The sequence below is a fragment of the Odocoileus virginianus genome, chromosome 12 (assembly GCF_023699985.2).
Source record: "Odocoileus virginianus isolate 20LAN1187 ecotype Illinois chromosome 12, Ovbor_1.2, whole genome shotgun sequence".
Classification (NCBI taxonomy): Eukaryota; Metazoa; Chordata; class Mammalia; order Artiodactyla; family Cervidae; genus Odocoileus; species Odocoileus virginianus.
In genome coordinates, this window is record NC_069685.1 from 48652757 (window position 1) to 48671534 (window position 18778).

The 18778-nt window shown below is 48.4% G+C and overlaps 1 protein-coding gene across 3 annotated transcripts in view; it reads left to right on the forward strand.

Annotated features, from left to right (window-relative positions):
• RILPL1 (Rab interacting lysosomal protein like 1) overlaps positions 1-18778 on the forward strand; it is a 42290-nt gene that overhangs the window by 22370 nt on the left and 1142 nt on the right. The window contains exons 5-7 of one of the 3 annotated variants that reach the window (XM_020901322.2): positions 7192-7364; positions 9796-9888; positions 17157-17180. In XM_020901322.2, coding sequence (XP_020756981.2) covers positions 7192-7364; positions 9796-9888; positions 17157-17180 — 290 coding nt within the window. Of the gene's footprint in view, positions 1-7191; positions 7365-9795; positions 9889-16790; positions 16879-17156; positions 17181-18778 lie in introns of all 3 variants that reach the window. The other 2 variants (XM_020901324.2, XM_020901323.2) reach the window with 2 other exon arrangements.

Below are 18778 nucleotides of genomic sequence, written 5' to 3' on the forward strand. Positions count from 1 at the left end.
TGGGACGGGGATGCTGGCAGAGCGGTCCAGGAGGGAGGGGTTGTATGTATACATACAGCTGATTCACGTCATTGTGCAGCAGAAATCAACACAACATTGTAAAGCAATTATACTCCAATATAAAAAAACTTAGCGTTGCTGGATAGAAGGTGGTGATCAGAGGAGGGCACAGTGAATTCTGAGTGGAGATGAGGGCCATGCAGGACTTCAAGGCCTTGAGGAGGGTCTGTGGCCCGGGTAGGATGTCCAGGGATGGAATGTGGGTCAAGAGGAACAGCATAAGCCAGACTAGAGACTGTGCAGGGTGAGGCTGGGGTGATGGTTAGTCCTGGCACCAGATCAGTGAGGGAAGATGGGAGCTATGCAGGGATCCAGAGCCGGGGAGGAATCCATTCTTTTTTTTTTTTTTATCAGAGTATGTACCGTTCTGTGTTTAATCACTCAGCTGTGTCCAGCTCTTTGCAACCCCATGGACTGTAGCCCGCCAGGCTCCTCTGTCCATGTGGATTCTCCAGGCAAAAATACTGGAGTAGGTTGCCATGCCCTCCTCCAGGGGATCTTCCCAACCCAGGGGTCGAACCCAGGTCTCCTGCATTGCAGGCGGATTCTTTAGCAGCTGAGCTACCAGGGAAGCCCTTACTGGAGACAGTTGCTTTACAATATCGTGTTAGTTTCTCCAGTACAGCAGAGTGAACCAGCTGTATGTATACATGTATCCCCCGCCCTTTTTTTATTTCCTTCCCATTTAGGTCATCACAGAGCATTGAGCTACACAGTATGTTCTTATTTATCTATTTTATACATAGTATCAATAGTGTATATATGTCAATTCCAATTTCCCAATCCATCCCAAACTCCACCCCCTCCGCCTTGGTGTCCACACGTTTGTTCTCTGTGTCTCTATTTCTGCTTTACGAATAAGATCATCTATACCATTTTTCTAGAGTCCACATATATACACTAATATACGATATTTGTTTTTCTCTGTCTTACTTAACTTTGTATGACAGACTCTAGTTCCATCTACATCTCTACAGATGACCCTGTTTCATTCCTTTTTATGGCTGAGTAATATTCTTTTGTATATATGTATCACAGCTTCTTTATCCATTCCTGTGTTGATGGACACTTAGGTTGCTTCCGTGTCCTGGCTATTGTAAAGAGTGTGGCAGTGAACACTGGGGTGCATGTATCTTTCTGAATTATAGTTTTCTCTGGGTATATGCCTAGAGGAGTCTGTTCTTAACATTGCCTCTTGATTCATATGATTATTTCTGAGATGTTATCGCTGTCATTTCAGTGTGATCTCTAGTAGGCAGGTCTCTTTGTATATTTTTATAACATTTATTGAGATGTAATCCACATGGTATACAATCCAGCCATTTAAAGTGTACAGATAATTTTTTTTATTTTTTGGCCGTGTCATGTGGAATCTTACTTCCCCATCTAGAGATCAAACCTGCACCTGCTGCATTAGAAGCACAAAGTCTTCTTTTTTTGTTGTTAAATAATAATAATATTTATTTATTTGGCTGTACAGGGTCTTAGTTGCAGCATGTGGGATCTAGTTCCCTGACCAGGGATCAAACCCAGGTCCCTTGCATTGGGAGCTCATGGTCTTAGCCACTGGACCACCAGGGAAGTCCCAGAAGGGTAAAGTCTTATCCACAGGACTTCCCGGGAAGTCCCCAGGTCAGTGGTTTTTAGTATTAAATATATTCACTCTATTGTGTGATCATCACCACTATCTAGAACATTTCCATCAGCCCAGAAAGAAACCCCCTATGCATTAGCAGTCACTCCCCATCTTCCTCCCCCCAGCCCCTGGCAACCACTCGTTTACTTTCTGTTTCTGTGAATTTGCCTCTTCTGGACATTTTGTTGAAATGGACTCGTGCACCATGTGATCCTGACTACCTTCTTACTCAGCATGTTTTCCAGTTCATCCAGCTTCTCATAGTTTAACTGGTGGTTTGTCCTGCCTTTGACAACTGGACATATAAACCCTTAAGAAAATGAAGTTGGCTTCTTGTCTAAAGGCCTTTATGTAAAACCAGGGAGAAAACTTAATGTACCTCCTTGATGTCAGTGTCTCCGCCTTTTAAGCTCTTGATTTCTTAGTAAGTTGGGGGGTTTTTTGTTTGTTTTTAACTTTTTATATTGGAGTATAGCTGAGTAACGATGTTGTGATAGTGTCAGGTATGCAGTAAAGTGACTTAGCCGTACCTACACGTGTCTCCATTCTCCCCCAAACTCCCTTCCTATTCAGGCTGCCACATGACAGGAGGCAAAGTTCCCTGTGCTACACAGTAGGTCCTTGTTGGTTATCCATTTTAAATACAGTGGAGTGTATATGGGGGAAACTCCCAAACTCCCTAACTATCCCTCCCCCTCCCCCTTCCCCCATTGGTAACTGTAAGTTCGTTTTCTAAGCCTGTGAACCTGTTTCTGGTTGTTTGTTTGTTGTTAAGTCTACAGGCAAAGCAGAGAGGGGCCTGATGACTGGCCTGTGAACCAGGGTTTTGGGCGCTGAATTTATCCATGGTAGCCTGGAGCACAGTCATTCCCCATTGCTGGGCCAGGGCTGCTCAGAAGTGGGTTCCAGGGGCCTTGGCAGCACAGGAAGTGATCTTGCTAGACCCAGGCAGTGCTGGGGTGGGGGGAGCACGCCCAGGGGGCCAGGCCTGAGGATGGAGGGCCCTGGTGGAGGGTACTGCCTCCCTAAGGCCTCTGGACTGGCCCCGTTGCTTGTCGGCTGGTCTCCTGGGCCTCCCTGGGGAGTACCTGGGGCCTCCGGCATCTCCCTCAAGCTGTGCCCAGAGAGCCTCAGGGGACCACAGACAATCGGCGATAACCCGAGCCACCTCTGTGGTCCCTCACGGGGTAGGTCTAGGAGGCTCGCTGCTGACTGACCCGACTGCCATGTTGGGAAGAGCCTGGGCCATGTCTCTTGAGGACTGGGCTGCCCAGGGCACTGCAGCAGTGCCTGGGGGCCTCCGGAAAAGCTCAAGCCCCAATCTCATCCTCTTCTGCACTTCCAGGTGGCAGTCCCAGAAATCAGGACTTTTTTTTTGCACACCTGTCTCGGCATCTCTCAAGCTCTAAGGGGATCAGGTTGCTCCTCTGAAAAAAGAGCTGTCTTTTCACCAGAGATAAAGAACTCAGGTTCTGAGCAAACCCTTTGGTGTCTTGGGTGAGGACAACCCATGGAGGTGAGCAGGGAACTCCCATACCTTGAAAGCCTGTATTCATAGGAATGCCCTGATGTAGGGGTGGGAAGAGCCCTTAGAAATATTAATGGGTTTTTTAGGGCTCGATGGGGAAACACGGGCCCGGAAAGGAGTAGGCAGCTTGCCCAGAGCCCTCTGGGAAAGTGAGGGGTTGGGAACCTTCCTGAAGGGCTTTATGTCTTCCCCAGGCATGTGGTCATCTGTCAGCTGGCACTTCCCAGAGACAGAACAAGGCAGGGGACTTGCCCAGTGAATGTAAGAGCCTGGGTTGTTTGAGGAAGGGAGGGGCTGGAAGGGAGTGTGTGAGCCTGAGATTTCGGTCTACAGCCTTTAACACCTATGGGATCTAGGCAGAGAAGGAAAAGGGGGAGGTGAGTGTGCAGCCATGGAAATAGCACATGAAAGGACGTAGCTGCTACACAGCACCAGCCCGGTGTTGCCATGTAGACTCCATGTGACCTAGTTTTCCATTTTTTTTTTTCCCAAAAGGAAGCCCTAAACCCAAACTTTAATGTGAAATCTCCTGATCTAAAACAATTGGCAACTACTTCAGAGGAGTTTTAGAACACAGAATCAAATAAAAGGGGGGTGGGATGGAAGTGGGGCCACTGGGGTGGGCCCAGAGTTCTTGGTGAACTCCTACACATCCCTCAAGACCCTGTGCACAGAGACCACATCTGCAGTAACATCTTCTGTGGTCCTTCTCAGAATTGATGTCCTTGCACCTTTCATTATATTATAAATTTCTGTTTGTGTATATCTTTCCTCCACTTCCACCTATTTGATTCGTCTCATTAGCTCAGTGACCAGCAGGCACAAAGTTGTTGCTCAGTCATTTAAGTGAATATTAGACCTGGGTTTGCTCCTTGGGTTGGGAAGATCCCCTGGAGAAGGGAATGGTAACGCACTCCTGTCTTCTTGCCTGGAAAATCCATGGACAGAGGAGCCTGGCAGGCTACAGTCCATGGGGTTGCAAAGAGTTGGACACAACTGAGCAATTAACACACACACACTCACCTCCAAGGATGCTCTGTGGTTAACCTGGGCAGAGAGAGAAGAGAACTGGCATTAGTGAGTGCCTGCTGTGTATTAAGCATTTGATCTACATGATCTTGTGTAGAGGATACTGTCTGAATGTATGGCCATCAGGTGGTCCAAGGAGCGGCCCCAGAGGCTCTGCAGAGGAAGTTAAACACTGAAGATGGACTTCCCTGGTGGTTCAGTGGTTAAGACTCCATGCTTCCAATGCCAGGGGCACAGGTTCAATCCCTAGTTGGGGAGCTAAGATCCCACATGCCAGTGGTGCAGCCAAAAACAAACCCACTGAAGATGTGCCCTGAGAACACAGTCCTTTGAAGGTGTGGCATCAGTAAACACCGTAGAGTGCCTTCTTGGGATGTTAATTCCTCCATTTCCTCCCTGAGCTCTTGGGTAGGAAGAGGCCCCTCCAGTCGGCTTGGGTGGGCGGCGTGTGTCAGCTTTCAGTCTCCTGCTGCCTCCAGACACCTCCCCTGCTGCCCCCCGCTCGGTGCTGACTCCGGCTCAGACCCGCTTCCGCCCCACGCCTGCTGGGTGGCTCTGGTGTCACCTGATCTCCTCTGGTGGGTGGTGTCTCCTTTCAACTGTCCTCTCCCAGAACAGCACGTCCCCGACTCTTTGGACGTGAGGCATCTCAGCTCTGCCTCCTGTGGCCCTTCAGCCAGCTGGCCCATCTAAGCTAGAGTCCCTCTCTCCTTGTGCTTCTGTGGGGTTTTGGTGGGGGAGGAGCCAGTTCTGTATTTCAATCCCTCTTTCCCTCGGTCTCTTCCCTCTTTCTCACTGTTGTCCTAAACTTTTTGTCCACTCCTTCTGGACGATCGTGGGACATTGGCAATGCAAGGCTGTCAGGAACAGTACACTGCCTGTAGAGTATGGGCCACCTGCCGATATGGCCAGCTTGGACCTGGAAAGCTTGCAAAAACTTCCTTGCTATCAAAAAAGAAAAAAATGTTGGCAAGGATGTGGAGAATGTCAACCCCCTCCTACACTGCTTACAGGAATGTGAAAGGGGGCAGCCACTGTGGAAAACAGTTTGGCAGTTACTCCAGAAGTTAAACATAGAGTCACCACATGACCCAGCAATTCCACTCCTAGATGTATACCCCGAGGAACTGAAGTGTTCAAACAAATCTTCACATACAGATGTTCATGGCAGCATTGTTCACAGCAGCCGAAAGGTAGAAACAAAACTCAGATGTCCATCAGCAGATAAAAGGATAAACAAAATGTGGTCTCTTCACTCAGTGGAATATTACTTAGCGGTGAAAAGGAATGAAGTGCTGACACAGGCTACAATGTAGATGAACCTTGAAAACATGAGTGAAAGAAACCAGTCACCAAAAGCCACATATTATATGATTCCATTTCTAGAAAATGACCAAAAAAGGCAGACCCATAGAGAAACAGAAAGCAGATGGTGGTTGCCAGGGGCTGGGGGAAGGGGGACTGCTGATGGGTGTGGAGTTTCCTCTGGAAAATGTTTTGAAACTAGTTAGAAGTGATTGCACTGCACCATGAATGTGCTACACGCGTGCATACTCAGTCATGTCCGACTCTTTGTGACCCCATGGACTGTAGCCCGCCAGCCTCCTCTCTCCATGGAATTCTCCAGGCAAGAATACTGGAGTGGGTTGTTGTTTCCTTCTCCAAGGGACCTTCCCAACCTAGGGATTGAATCTGTTTCCTGAGTCTCCTGCATTGGCAGGCAGATTCTTTACCACTGTGCCATCTAACACCATGGAATTGTGCATTTTATTTTTAATAGGGTTTTGATTCTTTTGTATTGAATTTTATTTTTAATTTTTGGCCATGCCAAGTAGTATGTAGGATCTTAGTTCTCCAACCAGGGATTGAACCTGGGCCCCCTGCACTGAGAGTGCAGAAGCTTAACCACTGGATTGCCAGGGACATCCCTGAATTGTGCATTTTAAAATGGAAATTTTATGTTAAGTGGATTTTATCACAATTTAAAAAAAAAATGGCAAACTCCTTGCTGTGTATGAGAGCAGGAGTATGGGGTTTGGGTCTGGAAACTTAGCAGACTAGGATCCATCTGTGTGACCCACATGGAAGAGAAGTAAATGCCCTGCGTCAGCTGTGACGTGAACCTCCCACCTCCACCCTTACCAGGGCTTCCACTGAACTCCAGTGAAATGTCCCCACCACCACTGGGGAGGAGTGGGCTTAACCAGAGGCCAGTAACAAATAGGAAACTGTGTACGACTTCTTATCAAAGGAAAAAGGAATAGAGAATGGCATATTGGATCTGATTCCAACGACTTTGGCCACATTAGCAATAGCTTCCGTTAGAAAGGGCTTCCCAGGTGGCGCAGTGGACACGGGAGGAGACACAATGCAGGAGACATAAGACACTCGGGTTTGATTCCCGGGACAGGAAGACCCCCTGGAGCAGGAAATGGCAACCCACTCCAGTATTCTTGCCTGGGTAATTCCATGGACGGAAGAGCCTGGCAGGCTAGAGTCCATGGGGTCGCAAAGAGTCAGACAGGACTGAGTATGCATGCGGTGCCAGTTGGTTAGAAATGAAGCAAGAACATGGGAAAGGGAAACCAGGCAGACTTAAGAGGATGGTGGCATTGAGGGAGCATTGAGTTTCTTCTCTGACACCTTTTAATGTTATTTGTAATTAAAACCCTGAGTCAGTTGGGGAGGCAATGGGATTGTGGGTCTGGGTATTGAGAAGGCAAAGAGCGTGCAGGTGGCCACTGGCTGTGCTCTCCCGAAGGACGAATGCTGACTGCACAGAACGTGAACAGAGGCCGCCCGCAAGTTCTTAAAATAGCGCCCTCGGCAAGCTGCTCAGGGCCCGGGAAGGGTGGGAAATTCAGACTCCGGCAGGATGCAGAGTGGGTGCTAGTGGCTGTGGCCAGGAATTCATTAGCAGCATCTCTGCCCCCTCCAGGCGGAGCTGGGCGGCGAAGAGTGTGTCTCCGAGGCGGAGAAGGTGGCCATGGATCTCAAGGACCCTAACCGCCCCCGGTTCACACTGCAGGAGCTGCGGGACGTGCTACATGAAAGGAACGAGCTCAAGTCCAAGGTGTTTTTGTTGCAAGAAGAGCTGGCATACTACAAGAGGTGAGTGTTCCACTGAGCTCCCAGGCTGGCTCCATTCTGAGGTGGTTTGGAGTTTAGGGACAAGTTCACACCTGGAAGAGGAGGACTGCATCTGTGTTCGTTGTAGGGATCGTCACTGGCCTGAGGCACTTACATACCAACTCAGAATTCCTTTCTGAGACTCTGAGGCTCAGGATCCTCTTATAATTCAGAACTTTTCCAGCAGTTAGAAAGGAATATTATAAATACTGTATTACCTTATGACCTTATATTATATGTGAGTTCTGGGGCAGCTCCCCCCAAGTAAAACAAAAGAATATTTTTGCAGCAAAAGATGTGAACATTCACACGGAATCAATAGGAACAGTCAAGATGATAAACAGCCTCACGAGGTTTCATTTCAGAGTTTGCCACCAAATGAATGACTTTAAAAAAATGAATTTTGGTTTTTAGAGCTGTTTGGATTTGGGAATTACAGATAAGAGATGGTGGGGGATAAAATGGAAAAAAAATAACAGAGATGATGGAGCTACCCAGCCTAATATTTTTGATCACTTAGTTCATCCGTGGTCAATGAAGTCCTTGCACATACAGTAGCCACTAGCCATGTGTGGCTATTTAAACACATTAAACTTAAGTAAAATGTAAAATTCAGTTCCTCAGTTGCACTCACCACATTTCAAGTGTTCCATCAGCACTTGTGGCTGACAGCCACCATATTGAACAGTGAAGAAAAACATTCTCATTCTCCTGGAAAGTTCTATGCACAGCACTTCGCCGACTTAAACAACTATCTCATACCATGCCACCTCATACTCGTTCAGCTTTGTACATGTGCTTAGTCGCTTAGTCGTGTCCAACTCTGTGTGACCCTGTGGACTGTAGCCTGCCAGGCTCCTCTATCCATGGGATTCTGCAGGTAAGAATACTGCAGTGGGTTGCCATTCCCTTCTGCAGGGGATCTTCCTGACCCAGGGATAGAACCCATGTCTCATGTTTCCTGCAATGGCAGGTGGGTTCTTTACCACTAGCGCCACCTGGGAAGCCCCAGCTTTGTACACATTGCCTTTCTATTGGTTCCTCAAAACACACCTTGCTCGATTCAGGTAACCTCAGAACCTTTGCACGTGCTGCTCCTGTAGCTGGAAAAACATTCCCCATGACTCTTCCCATAGTTGGCTCCTGGTCACTCAGGGTTTGGGTCAGATGCCACGTCCTGAGAGAGGCCTTCCTTCACCATCACCACCCCTTCAAGGGAGTGCTCTGTCCTAGTCACTGTCTGTCATCTTACTCAGTTTTGCTTTCTTTTCGGCTGCGCTGGGTCGTCATTGATTTGTGCAGGCTTTCTCTAGTTGCATCAAGCAGGGGCTACTCCTCGTTGTGGTGCTCAGGCTTCTCACTGTGGAGCACAGGCTTCAGTACTTTTGGCTCTCAGGCCCTCATGTGGGCTTAGTTGTTCCACAGCATGTGGAATCTTCCATGGCCAGGGGTCAACCCATGTCCTCCTGCACTGGCAGGTGGATTCTTACTCACTGCACCACCAGTGCAGTGTGTGAAAGTCCCACACCCCCCTCAGTTTTACTTTCTTCATAGCTTTTTTCACTATCTCACATTCTCCTGTTCAGGAACATGCTGGTTTTATTGTCTGTTTCCACACCAGACTGCACCATCATGGCACCAGAAACCTTACTTGTCTTGTTCATGACTAAGTTCCCAGCATTCAGGATGCAGCTTACCCAGAGTAGGTGCACAAGTGCCTGTTGCATTGAAAACTAGAAGGAAGGACCAATGTGGTCCCTGCCCTTGTAGGGAAGATAAGACATCAGAGAAAATACAATGCCATACATGCTTATTGAAAACCTACTGTGAGTCTGCCACGTGAGAAAGTTTTATGACAATGTGTGCATTGGCTGCTTGAAGAAGAGACAAATCTCTTCTGGCTTGGGGATGGGGTGGAAATCAGGAAGGCTTCATGGAGGAGGTGGCATTTGAACTGGGTCTTCTCTAAAGGACAGGGTCCTTTTCAGACATGGGAGATGTTGTGGGTGGCATATTCCAGGCAGAATGAATCACAAAGGTATGGAGACAAGGAAACATTTGTCAAGAACAGGAAATAATTCTATTTGGCTAGACTCTCCAAAGTAAACTTAAAATAGAGATGTGGGTACCCTCCTGAAATTTCTCACATGTGGCCAACTGGGCCAAAGGGCCTGCAGGCACCTGTGTACATTGCCTCCAGGACATATCCTTCCTCTTAACTGGCCATTCCAGAAGCCAGCCTCTTAGGCAGAGAGCTTGTGGGGCAAAGGCCACTGTTGTCCTCCTGGGTCCCTTATTATCACTCCCTTGTAAAAGTATGTGCCCTCTCAGACCACCAGACAGTGCCATTGGAATATTCCAGCTTTCATGGAATTGTTGACTCTCTAATCTCATGTCTCTCAACTCCTTCCAGTGAAGAAATCGAAGAGGAGAATCGAATACCCCAACCTCCACCCATTGCCCACCCGAGAATGTCTCCCCAGCCTGAGTCTGGGATCAAGCGACTGTAAGTGCTGCGCTTCCGCTGTCTGGAGCTGCTCATTGGTGGCTGAGCTGGTGGTTCACATGGCCTCTCACTTCTCCTGGGTACCTGCTCCAGGCCAGGGCTTGTCACTAACCACCTCCCGCCAAGATGGACCTAACCCTGGGGCACTTTGGGCCTAGCCCTTGACTTGGCTTTCACCTCTGTACCTTGAAGGCCGAGTTCCTCCTAGGGGGGTGGGTGTTGGTCCCTGGGCAGGGAGGTTTGGGGAAGGCTGAGGGGGCGGGAAAGGGCTAGGACCTATGGCTGACGCTCAGGGCTTGCTTGAGTGTATAAGGTGGGGCATGTCTCTGAAGACAGCAAATACTATGTGGTGGAGAAGGTTTGTGCCTCTTAAGGGCTTGAAACCCCAGCTCTGAGATGTCCGAATGGCCACAGGTCCACCCTATCTATGCTTTTCTGTGACGACTTTATCTGTCCCTCCATCTCTCTATTAAGTATTCATTGGTGCATAATACATGCAGAGGTAGGGCCTGGTTGCTGCGGGGAACACACAAGAAAAAGAGCAACCTAGTCATTGCCCTCAGCTAGACTTAAAGCTTCTTCAGGGATCCTCGCATCAAGACTCCTTTGAGACTCAGATGAGAGGCTGCAGACCATTTCCTGGAGGGGTCGGGGGAGGAAATTTTGCAAACAGTTTTTGGTTCACTGACGCCTGCAACCCTTCAGATAAAGGGTTAAAGCTCTAGTCTCATTAGCTAATATCTACTAAGAACCTACTATGTGCTAATATCTACTAAGAATGTACTAGGTGTCCAGTACTGTCCTGGCAGATTGAGTCCTCACCATAGCCCTGTGTTATTGTTCAGTCGCTTAGTCATGTCCAACTTTTTGCGACCCCCATGGACTGCAGCATGCCAGGCTTCCCTGTCCTTCACTATCTTCCAGTGTTTGCTCAAACTCATGTCCATTGAGTCAGTGATGCCATCCAACCATCTCATGCTCTGTCGCCCCCTTCTCCTTCTGCCCTCAGTCTTTCCCAGCATCAGGGTCTTTTCCAGTAGCCCTGTGAGGTGGGGGCATTGTCATTCCCATTTTACAATTAAGGAAACTGAGGCACTGAAGTCAGTCACCTGCCCAGGATCATACAGCTAATAAGAGGCAGAGTCAGGGTTCAAACCCAGGCACCTGGCCCAGAGCTCCCATTTTAAACTGCAGGAGGGCCTTCCACTCCCAGTTGTCTTGTGGCCTCCTGTTCACCCCTAAGAGGGTCTTCTTGGCTCTCAGCCTTACAACTTATTGTAAAAGAGGCCTCAGTTCTTCCACACAGACCCTGGTAGAAGTTTTGTAAAAGCAAGTGGCATGGGTTGGAAAACTAGCTGGGGTGCTTGGAGAGAGGAATTGGATGCCTCAAACTTTAAAGCCCATTTATGTTTGAAAATCCTCGACTAGTTCTTATCCTGTGAATTGACTTAAGCCTCAGTGTTGGGGGATGGGAAGGGAATGCAAAGTGTGTGTAACTGCTGGCCTTCTGCTCTTAGTTTTTGTTTGGTTTTATTAGGTTTTGGTTTTGGGTTTTGATTGAGCTGGGCGGCGTATAGGATCTTAGTTCCCTGACCAAGGATTGAGCCCACACCTGCTGCATTGGAAGTGCAGTCTTTTTTTTTTTATGATTTTTTTTTTCATATGGACTATTTTAAAAGTCATTATTGAATTTGTTACAATATTGCTTCTTTTATGTTTTGGTTTCTTGGCCTAGTCCCCAGCCAGGGATCGAACCTGCACCTGCTACATTAGAAGTCCAGTGGTTACTGGACCACCAGGGAAGTCCCTGGGTTGTTTTTTGTTTCTGTTCTGTCCTTAGAAAGGGATGACTTGTTCAAATGTTGGGCCCTGGGAAAGGCTGGCCTCCCTCGAGAGTGTGAGGTTAAAGATCTGGTTTTCTTCCAAGCCGCTCTTGGCCAGCTTCACATGTTATTTGCTTCGCCCTCCATCTGCTGGATTTGGGAGGGGATGTGGTCCCCAGTTCTGCTTAGGGATAAATATTTCCTGGGGTGAAGCTTGGAACTATTAATTGATAGGCCTCCTCTGGATCTCAACACCATGTCGGCCACGTATTAGTTTGTAATCTTTCAAGGGCACTTGAAACGCACCTCTAAGTAACTTAAGATGAACTGTTGGTCAAGCAACTATTTTCAGGTCATCTTAGATTCAGCTGGATCCAGGCCTTGTCATTGGGGCTTTGCCTCATTCCCTCTACCTCTACCGCGGTTTTCCTTTCTGTGTGCTGTATTCTTGGGTGGCAGTACAGCTGCCATCAGCTCAGGCTTCTGCTTTCTGGTATGAAACTTCAGAGAAAAGAAAGTTTCCCACAGGGTCACAGAATTGAGATTCATTGGCTCTGACCAGGTCACATGACCACCCCCTAAGCCAGTCACAGGGCAGTGCATCCATAGGTCTGGTCTGGTCTCATTCTCACACCTGAAGCTTGGAGTAGCTTTAACTCCATCCAGTTCCCACGGACTGAAGTTAAGGGAGGGACAGACCCCAGGCAAGATCAGTTTGCTGAGCAGACAGAAGTAACCAGCATCCACTGTAACCTCATCTTTGGGGAGAAGGAGCCCTTTGGTCTTGATTCTCTGATGAACTCAGTATCCTTGGTTAAGATTCCCCATCCAGTGCTTGGTCAGAAGTGGGATTCCTTTAGCTGAGGCCCTGATCTGTCCTCCCGCCCCACTTACATGGAAGGATGAGCAGAAGGTGAAAAGTGAAAGTATTAGTCGCTCTGTCACGTCCAACTCTTTGCGACCCCATGGACTGCCAGGCTCTTCTGTCCATGGAATTCTCCAGGCAAGAATACTGGAGTGAGTAGCTATTCCCTTCTCCAGGGGATCTTCCAAACTCAGGGATCAAACCGGGGTCTCCTGCATCGCAGGCAGATTCGTTACCATCTCAGCTACCACGGAAGCCCTAGGACAAGCAGAAGTGATCTTACATGCTTTGGCTGAAATCCTGGGGAACTAGAGAAAATGTTTATGAGCTCACATAGTCCCTCCCTTGGCTAAGGGAAGGATAAGATCAAGAGAGCAGCATCTTCTTCCCTCAGCAGTTCCTTGCCTTTAACAGTCAGACCTTTCCATCACCTCTGCTCCACCACTACTACATTTACAGCATCTCCGGCACTGGAATTCCAAGTCACATGTGATTCTAAGGCTTCCTTCTGAAGCAGTGTTGTTCTGACTTTCTAGTTTTCCACTCCAGCCCCCTTTTAAAACAGGTAATTAAGTGTTGGTCTTTGCAAATCTCAAACTAGGTAAAATCCAGAGGAAAGGTATCAGAATTGCCAACACTCTTTTTTTTCTACTAGTTCTTCTACCCACACCTGAGTTGGCTGTGGTGTCTGGTCCTCTTTTTTCCAGATTGTTCTGGAAAGGACTCTGTTCTCAAACCCCATCTCCCCTTTAGTTTGGCCTCTGGTTGCTCAGCAAGACCTGAGGTTCTGAGCCCAGCTGGAGAAGTAGCTGGAATCTGGGAGCCAGAGACAGACGAGAGGGAGAGAGAATTCAGAATCTCTCTTCCACGGGGTGCAGTTGGCTAGTCCCATGGCTGCCCCAGTCTTCTAGGGGATAAGTGGGAGATCAAACCAGCACAAAAGGCTTTTGACCAGCCCAGACAGGACAGCGGTCGCCTTTGTCCGCCTCAGCCACTGACCAGAAGCTGCATCAGGGTGACCACGAGCTCAGAGCCTGGGGCAGAAATGGATCTTCCCTGGGGACCAGGCAAGGGAGTGATCATTCTTAAGATGGTTCCACGCCTGTCTCCCTCTCCATCCATCACTCTCAGGCACCCATCTGGGTCTGTCTGGTCCCTTTGTCCTGGCTTTTGTGGAATATTAGTCATACACCTTTTTTAAAAAAAATTTACTTGGCTGCTGCAGGTCTTAGGTGCAGCACTTGGGATCTAGTTGCCTGACTTAGGGATGGAACCCGGGGCCCTCCACATTGGGAGCATAGAGTCTCAGCCACTGGACCAGTGTCCAGCATGTCAGGAAGTCCCGACACAGCCTTTTTAGTGCAGCTCACAGCTCTTCCCCAGCTCAGCTTCCTGCCTTCCACCACTTTCCCCACCCACCAATGAGTAAGCAGTAACTATCTAATACCTTGGAGGTTCTGCCCTGTCGGGAGATTCAGAGCTAGGACGTTTCGCCCCATTTCTCAGATGAGGAAACTGAGGCCCAGAGAAGCCCATTGACTTCACTGTGATCACTTGCTGGGAAGGATCAAAGTTGGGATGGATTGGAACCCATGCCTTTTTTTGCCACCCAGCCCTGTGCTTGCCCCAACCGCCTCATTCGGCCTCCCTACCCCTCCTTTTCTTTACCTCCCCCACTTCCTGAGTCACCAGCTGTGGGCTGACTGCCCAGTTCCCTTATCTCTCAAATGCACCACCAGCCAGAGACTCCAGAATCTACATTTCTGGGCTGAACTGGTCGAGGGAACCAGAAACTCCAGCCACCTCTCCAAACAGCGTGCCCAGAGGACGTTCCAAGAATAGCTTGTGATTGAGCAGCTGCTGGCCAGAGAGTCTGGGCTGGCACTGCCTGGGAAAGTCACGAGGGAGCGGCTGAGTGGCTCCACCCTTGTCCCCAGTGGACACCAGGCACCAGCGCCCCCTTTGTGTTGCTCGCAGCTCTCCATCACGGGCTGACAGGCACACGCAGGGCTACTGAGCGGAGGCAGGGGGCTGACCAGGGAGGCACGCAGCTGGCAGTGGGTACAAAGCTCAGCCCGGGAAGCTGCAATCGGAACAGCTGGCCTCACACACCAGAAAAGCTGGCCTTGGAGCAGGCAGTCACCTGAGTATCCAACGGTAGTGACAATGGTGCAATCTTCTCCCTGTCCTCCTACCTGCCACCCTGCTCACTGCAGCCCAGAAATAACTTCTTCACAGCCGCCCATTGCACTGCCTGGAATGCCACTGTTAGAATCTCATTTGCTTTGAGTCTTCCAGAAATAATTGTTGCAGGGTGGGGTGGTGGCGGGGGCTGATGGGAGCTTGAAACCAGCTACATTGTATCCAGGATATAACTTTTGACCAAAACAAGCCAGTCTTTTTTCATAGCAGTGGCTGTCCCTCTGGAGGAGGTGGCTTCTGCAGGGAGCCTGGAATGGGGAGAGAAGAGGGGCTGTCCATGTCAGGGATCCCAGCGAGACCCACAGAGAGTAGCTCAACCAGAACCCCCTCCTGCCTCCCCGCCAGGTGTCCCAAGGCCCTGATGCATCAGTCTGGCCCCTGATTGGGCCCCAAATGAAGTCCAGCATTTCTCAGCAGGCAAACATCTGTCCAGGCAAAATACCTAGCCTGCATATCTTGGGCCATCCCCTAAACAACAGCTGTGTCTTTGAGGGCTCCCTGTTATGCTAAAGAGAGCATAAAGGTGAGTGCAGAGCCTTATGGCCAAGAAGCTAATGATGCCCGCTAGCCTGGCCTCTGGGGACTGGGCCCATTCAGTGGGAAGCCCCTCACTGTCACCATGAGAAGTCGTTCAGATGGTTCTGCTGAGATGCCAGCTCCCAGCTACTTTGGGGAATTGCATCAAAGGTGATCCAGACACAGAATTCTCAAACCTCATTTGAGATCATCATATTGTATCTTTTCCCCAGCCAACCTCTTTAAAAACAAACAAACAAACAAAAAACAAACAAAAACAAGACCAAGCTGTTCAAATTAAGTTCTGGAGACGTGGTTAGAGTTTCTTTATTTTCCTTGCCCAGACAAGGAACCTGTGAGCATTCACTGTTGTTTGTTGTTCAGTGGCTAAGTTGTGCCTGACTCTTTGCAACCCCACGGACTGTAGCACGCCAAGCTTCCCTGTCATTCACTGTCTCCCGGAGCTTGCTGAGTAGACTCTGGCTTATCCAGGGGAGCAGTTGTGCAGCCTGTCTTCTGCCCAGCCCATCCTGGCTGCCTCATCTTCCCTCCTGGGTCTCCCCTGGCTGCCTTCAGGGTACCGAGCCTGCAGCTTGTGGCAGCTGGGGGAGATGGGCTGGAAGATACCCACAGATGTCACCACTGAATCCCACAGCAGGTTTTGATCCACCATTCTCCACACCCAGGCCTGTGTTTTCAGCCCTCAAGGCCAGCCTGTCTTCCCTAGGTGGTTGTCACATGCTATTCGTTTGCTAGGGTTGCTGTACCACAAACCAAGCTGGCTTAAACAACAGAGATGTATTGTCTCACAGTTCTTGAAGCTAGACGTCCAAGATCAAGGTGTTCGGCAGGGTCTGTTCCTTCAAAGGGTCATGAGGAATCATCTTCTCCATGCCTCTCTCCTAGCTCCTGGTGGTTTGCTGGCCATCTTTGGCCTTTGTTCGCTCATAGAAGCGTCACCCCAAACATCTCCATCTTCACATGGCCTTCTTCCTGTATGCATATCTGTGCCCACATGTCCCCCTTTATAAGGACACCAGTCGTATTGGACTGGGGCCACCCTACTCTGGTATGACCTCACCAAAACTAGTTACATCTGCAAGGGTTCTATTTCTAAATAAGGTCACATTCTGAGCTATGAGTTAGGACTTTACAAAATATGAGTGGAGGCGGGGTGGTGGGTGGACAGCACAGTTCCACTCAAACCATAAGCAAACCCCTCAGCTGACCTGTCTGTGGAGTGTGTTTCTTTTTCACACCTCACCCCCCCTTTTTTTTAAATTTGGCTCCACTGAGTCTTTGTTGCAGCATGTGGGATCTTTAGTGGAGGCATGCAAACTCTTAGTTGCAGCATGTGGGATCTAGTTTCCTGACCAGGGGTCAAACCCGGGGCCCCTTGCATTGGGATGGCGAAGTCTCAGCCGCTGGGCCACCAGGGAAGTCCCAACCTCCCCTGTTTTTATCTTCTCTGTGTCTATCTGTACCTTTCTGACCAGGATCTTTACAGCCATAATGCCCATGGTAGCAGCTGGACTGATAATAGATGACCCCACGCTGCAGCCTGTCCGACGACTTGTGTCCCTCGTAGGCACTGGATTTTTTTCTGGTTTCCTTTTGAGCTGTGCCTTTGCAATGTCTGCTGCGGCTACCGCTGGGGCTGGCCTGTCTCCTCTGGCCCCTTTAGCTGCATGGCCATACCCCTGCGTGTTCCCATTTGAAGTGGGTATTGAGTGTGATTTCGAACATGCCACCCATGAATGTTCCATCTGCACGAGTGAAGCCTTGGAATTCTGGGCTCTGTCACCGATAATTCTTTTTGTCTTTTCTGTTTCCATTCTAAAACCACCTTGTCCATGATCCAGTAAAGAAGGTCCTTTAAGTGACGGGTCAGTAAGCCACACCCACCATGACCCACCCCCCCCCCCCCCCCGAGTGACACTAACGCTGTGTTTTTCGATCGTCACACCCTGGCTTTCTAAACTGCTTTGTTTTGCCAAGCCATTGTCAGCAAGCCGTTTGAGCCTGTTAACAGGAAAAGCAGAAGAGGGGACTCTGTCTTGATTCTGTGTCCCCTTGGACAGGAAGTGGCAAGTGGCTTTCCTGCTTGAATCAGGCAGACATGATATGTATCAGTGATGAATGCAGCTATATTTCTGGCCAGCTTAATTGCTTCGATTACATTACAGAGAGAGCTCTCAAATAACCCAGAATGAGAGTCATTCCTTCATTTGCCAGTGCATATATTGGTTTCAGGAAAAAAAAGAGACTTTACATATACATGTAGATGTATGCCTGAGTCCCTTCACTGTTCACTTGGAACTATCACAACATTGTTAATCGGCTATACTCCAGTACAAAGTAAAAAGTTTGAAAACAAACAAAAACAGTCCAAGAATACATCATTAAAAAAAAGAGAGAGAGACTTTAGCTGGTAGAGAGAATTTCTCCAGGCAGGCTTGGCTTGCCCCAGCTTTACAATGAAAGACTACTTCATTCCTGGTAGGAAGTGATTGTAGGATCCAGTAACCACAGAATAGGAAAATCATTTTCACCCAAATGTGATTAAAACTGAACTCCATAGGCCACAGCACTTAAAAACAGAAACAAAACAAAACAACAAAACCTAATAGGTAAAGGGACAGAGGGAACTAAAAACAGTTGATCTGAAGCTTTGATTTCTCAGGGGTTCCTTCCTATTCCTGCTCTCAGAAAACATAACTGAGTTACTACAACTCTGACCATGTTCAAAAACCAAAATTCAAGAGTAGAGGAACTTAGTAAGACTAGAAATCATCTTTAATTAGAAGCTGGGAGGACAGGAGGACAGTTGGCAGCTTAGAAAGGACTTATCGGAAATAATGTGGGCCAACTCGGGTTGACTGCCCTGGGTCTTTGACTCTGTTGAGGTGGAGTTTAAGCTGACTTTGTTTCAAGTGGGCCACTTTGTCAGCTTTTTGCCTGAGATTTCCACTTTTATCATTCAGGTCTCTGATGGTTCGCTCTGATTGATCAATGATCAACAGTCACAGCTACTTGAAAAAGACTTCATGGTCTACTGTAGCCATGTAGATAGTAACTGTGATAACTTCTAAAGGCTCTCACCATTAGATCACTTCTTGTCACTTGTCCAAGTTGATATTTCCCAAATTTCTTTCACAGTCTGTATTCACAGTGTTTATCTAATCAGTGCACATGCGTACTGTTACTTAATATATATTTCTTAATATGTATTTTAATCTCTTTTCTTAACTACCTACTTTGAGCTCATTCTAAGCAGTAGAAATATCCATGAAATTTGGACTTTGAGGTGCTACTTATCTAGCTTCCCAGTTCACATCACATAAATACATAGTTACTTTAAAACATTCATCTCTTTACATCTGAATCATCTTACATCTCATATGGCTACTGAGTATTCCTTTCTCTGCATCATCGAGGTAAAGAAACCCATGACGTATGTTTCCAGTAGCTTTTTATTTCCACT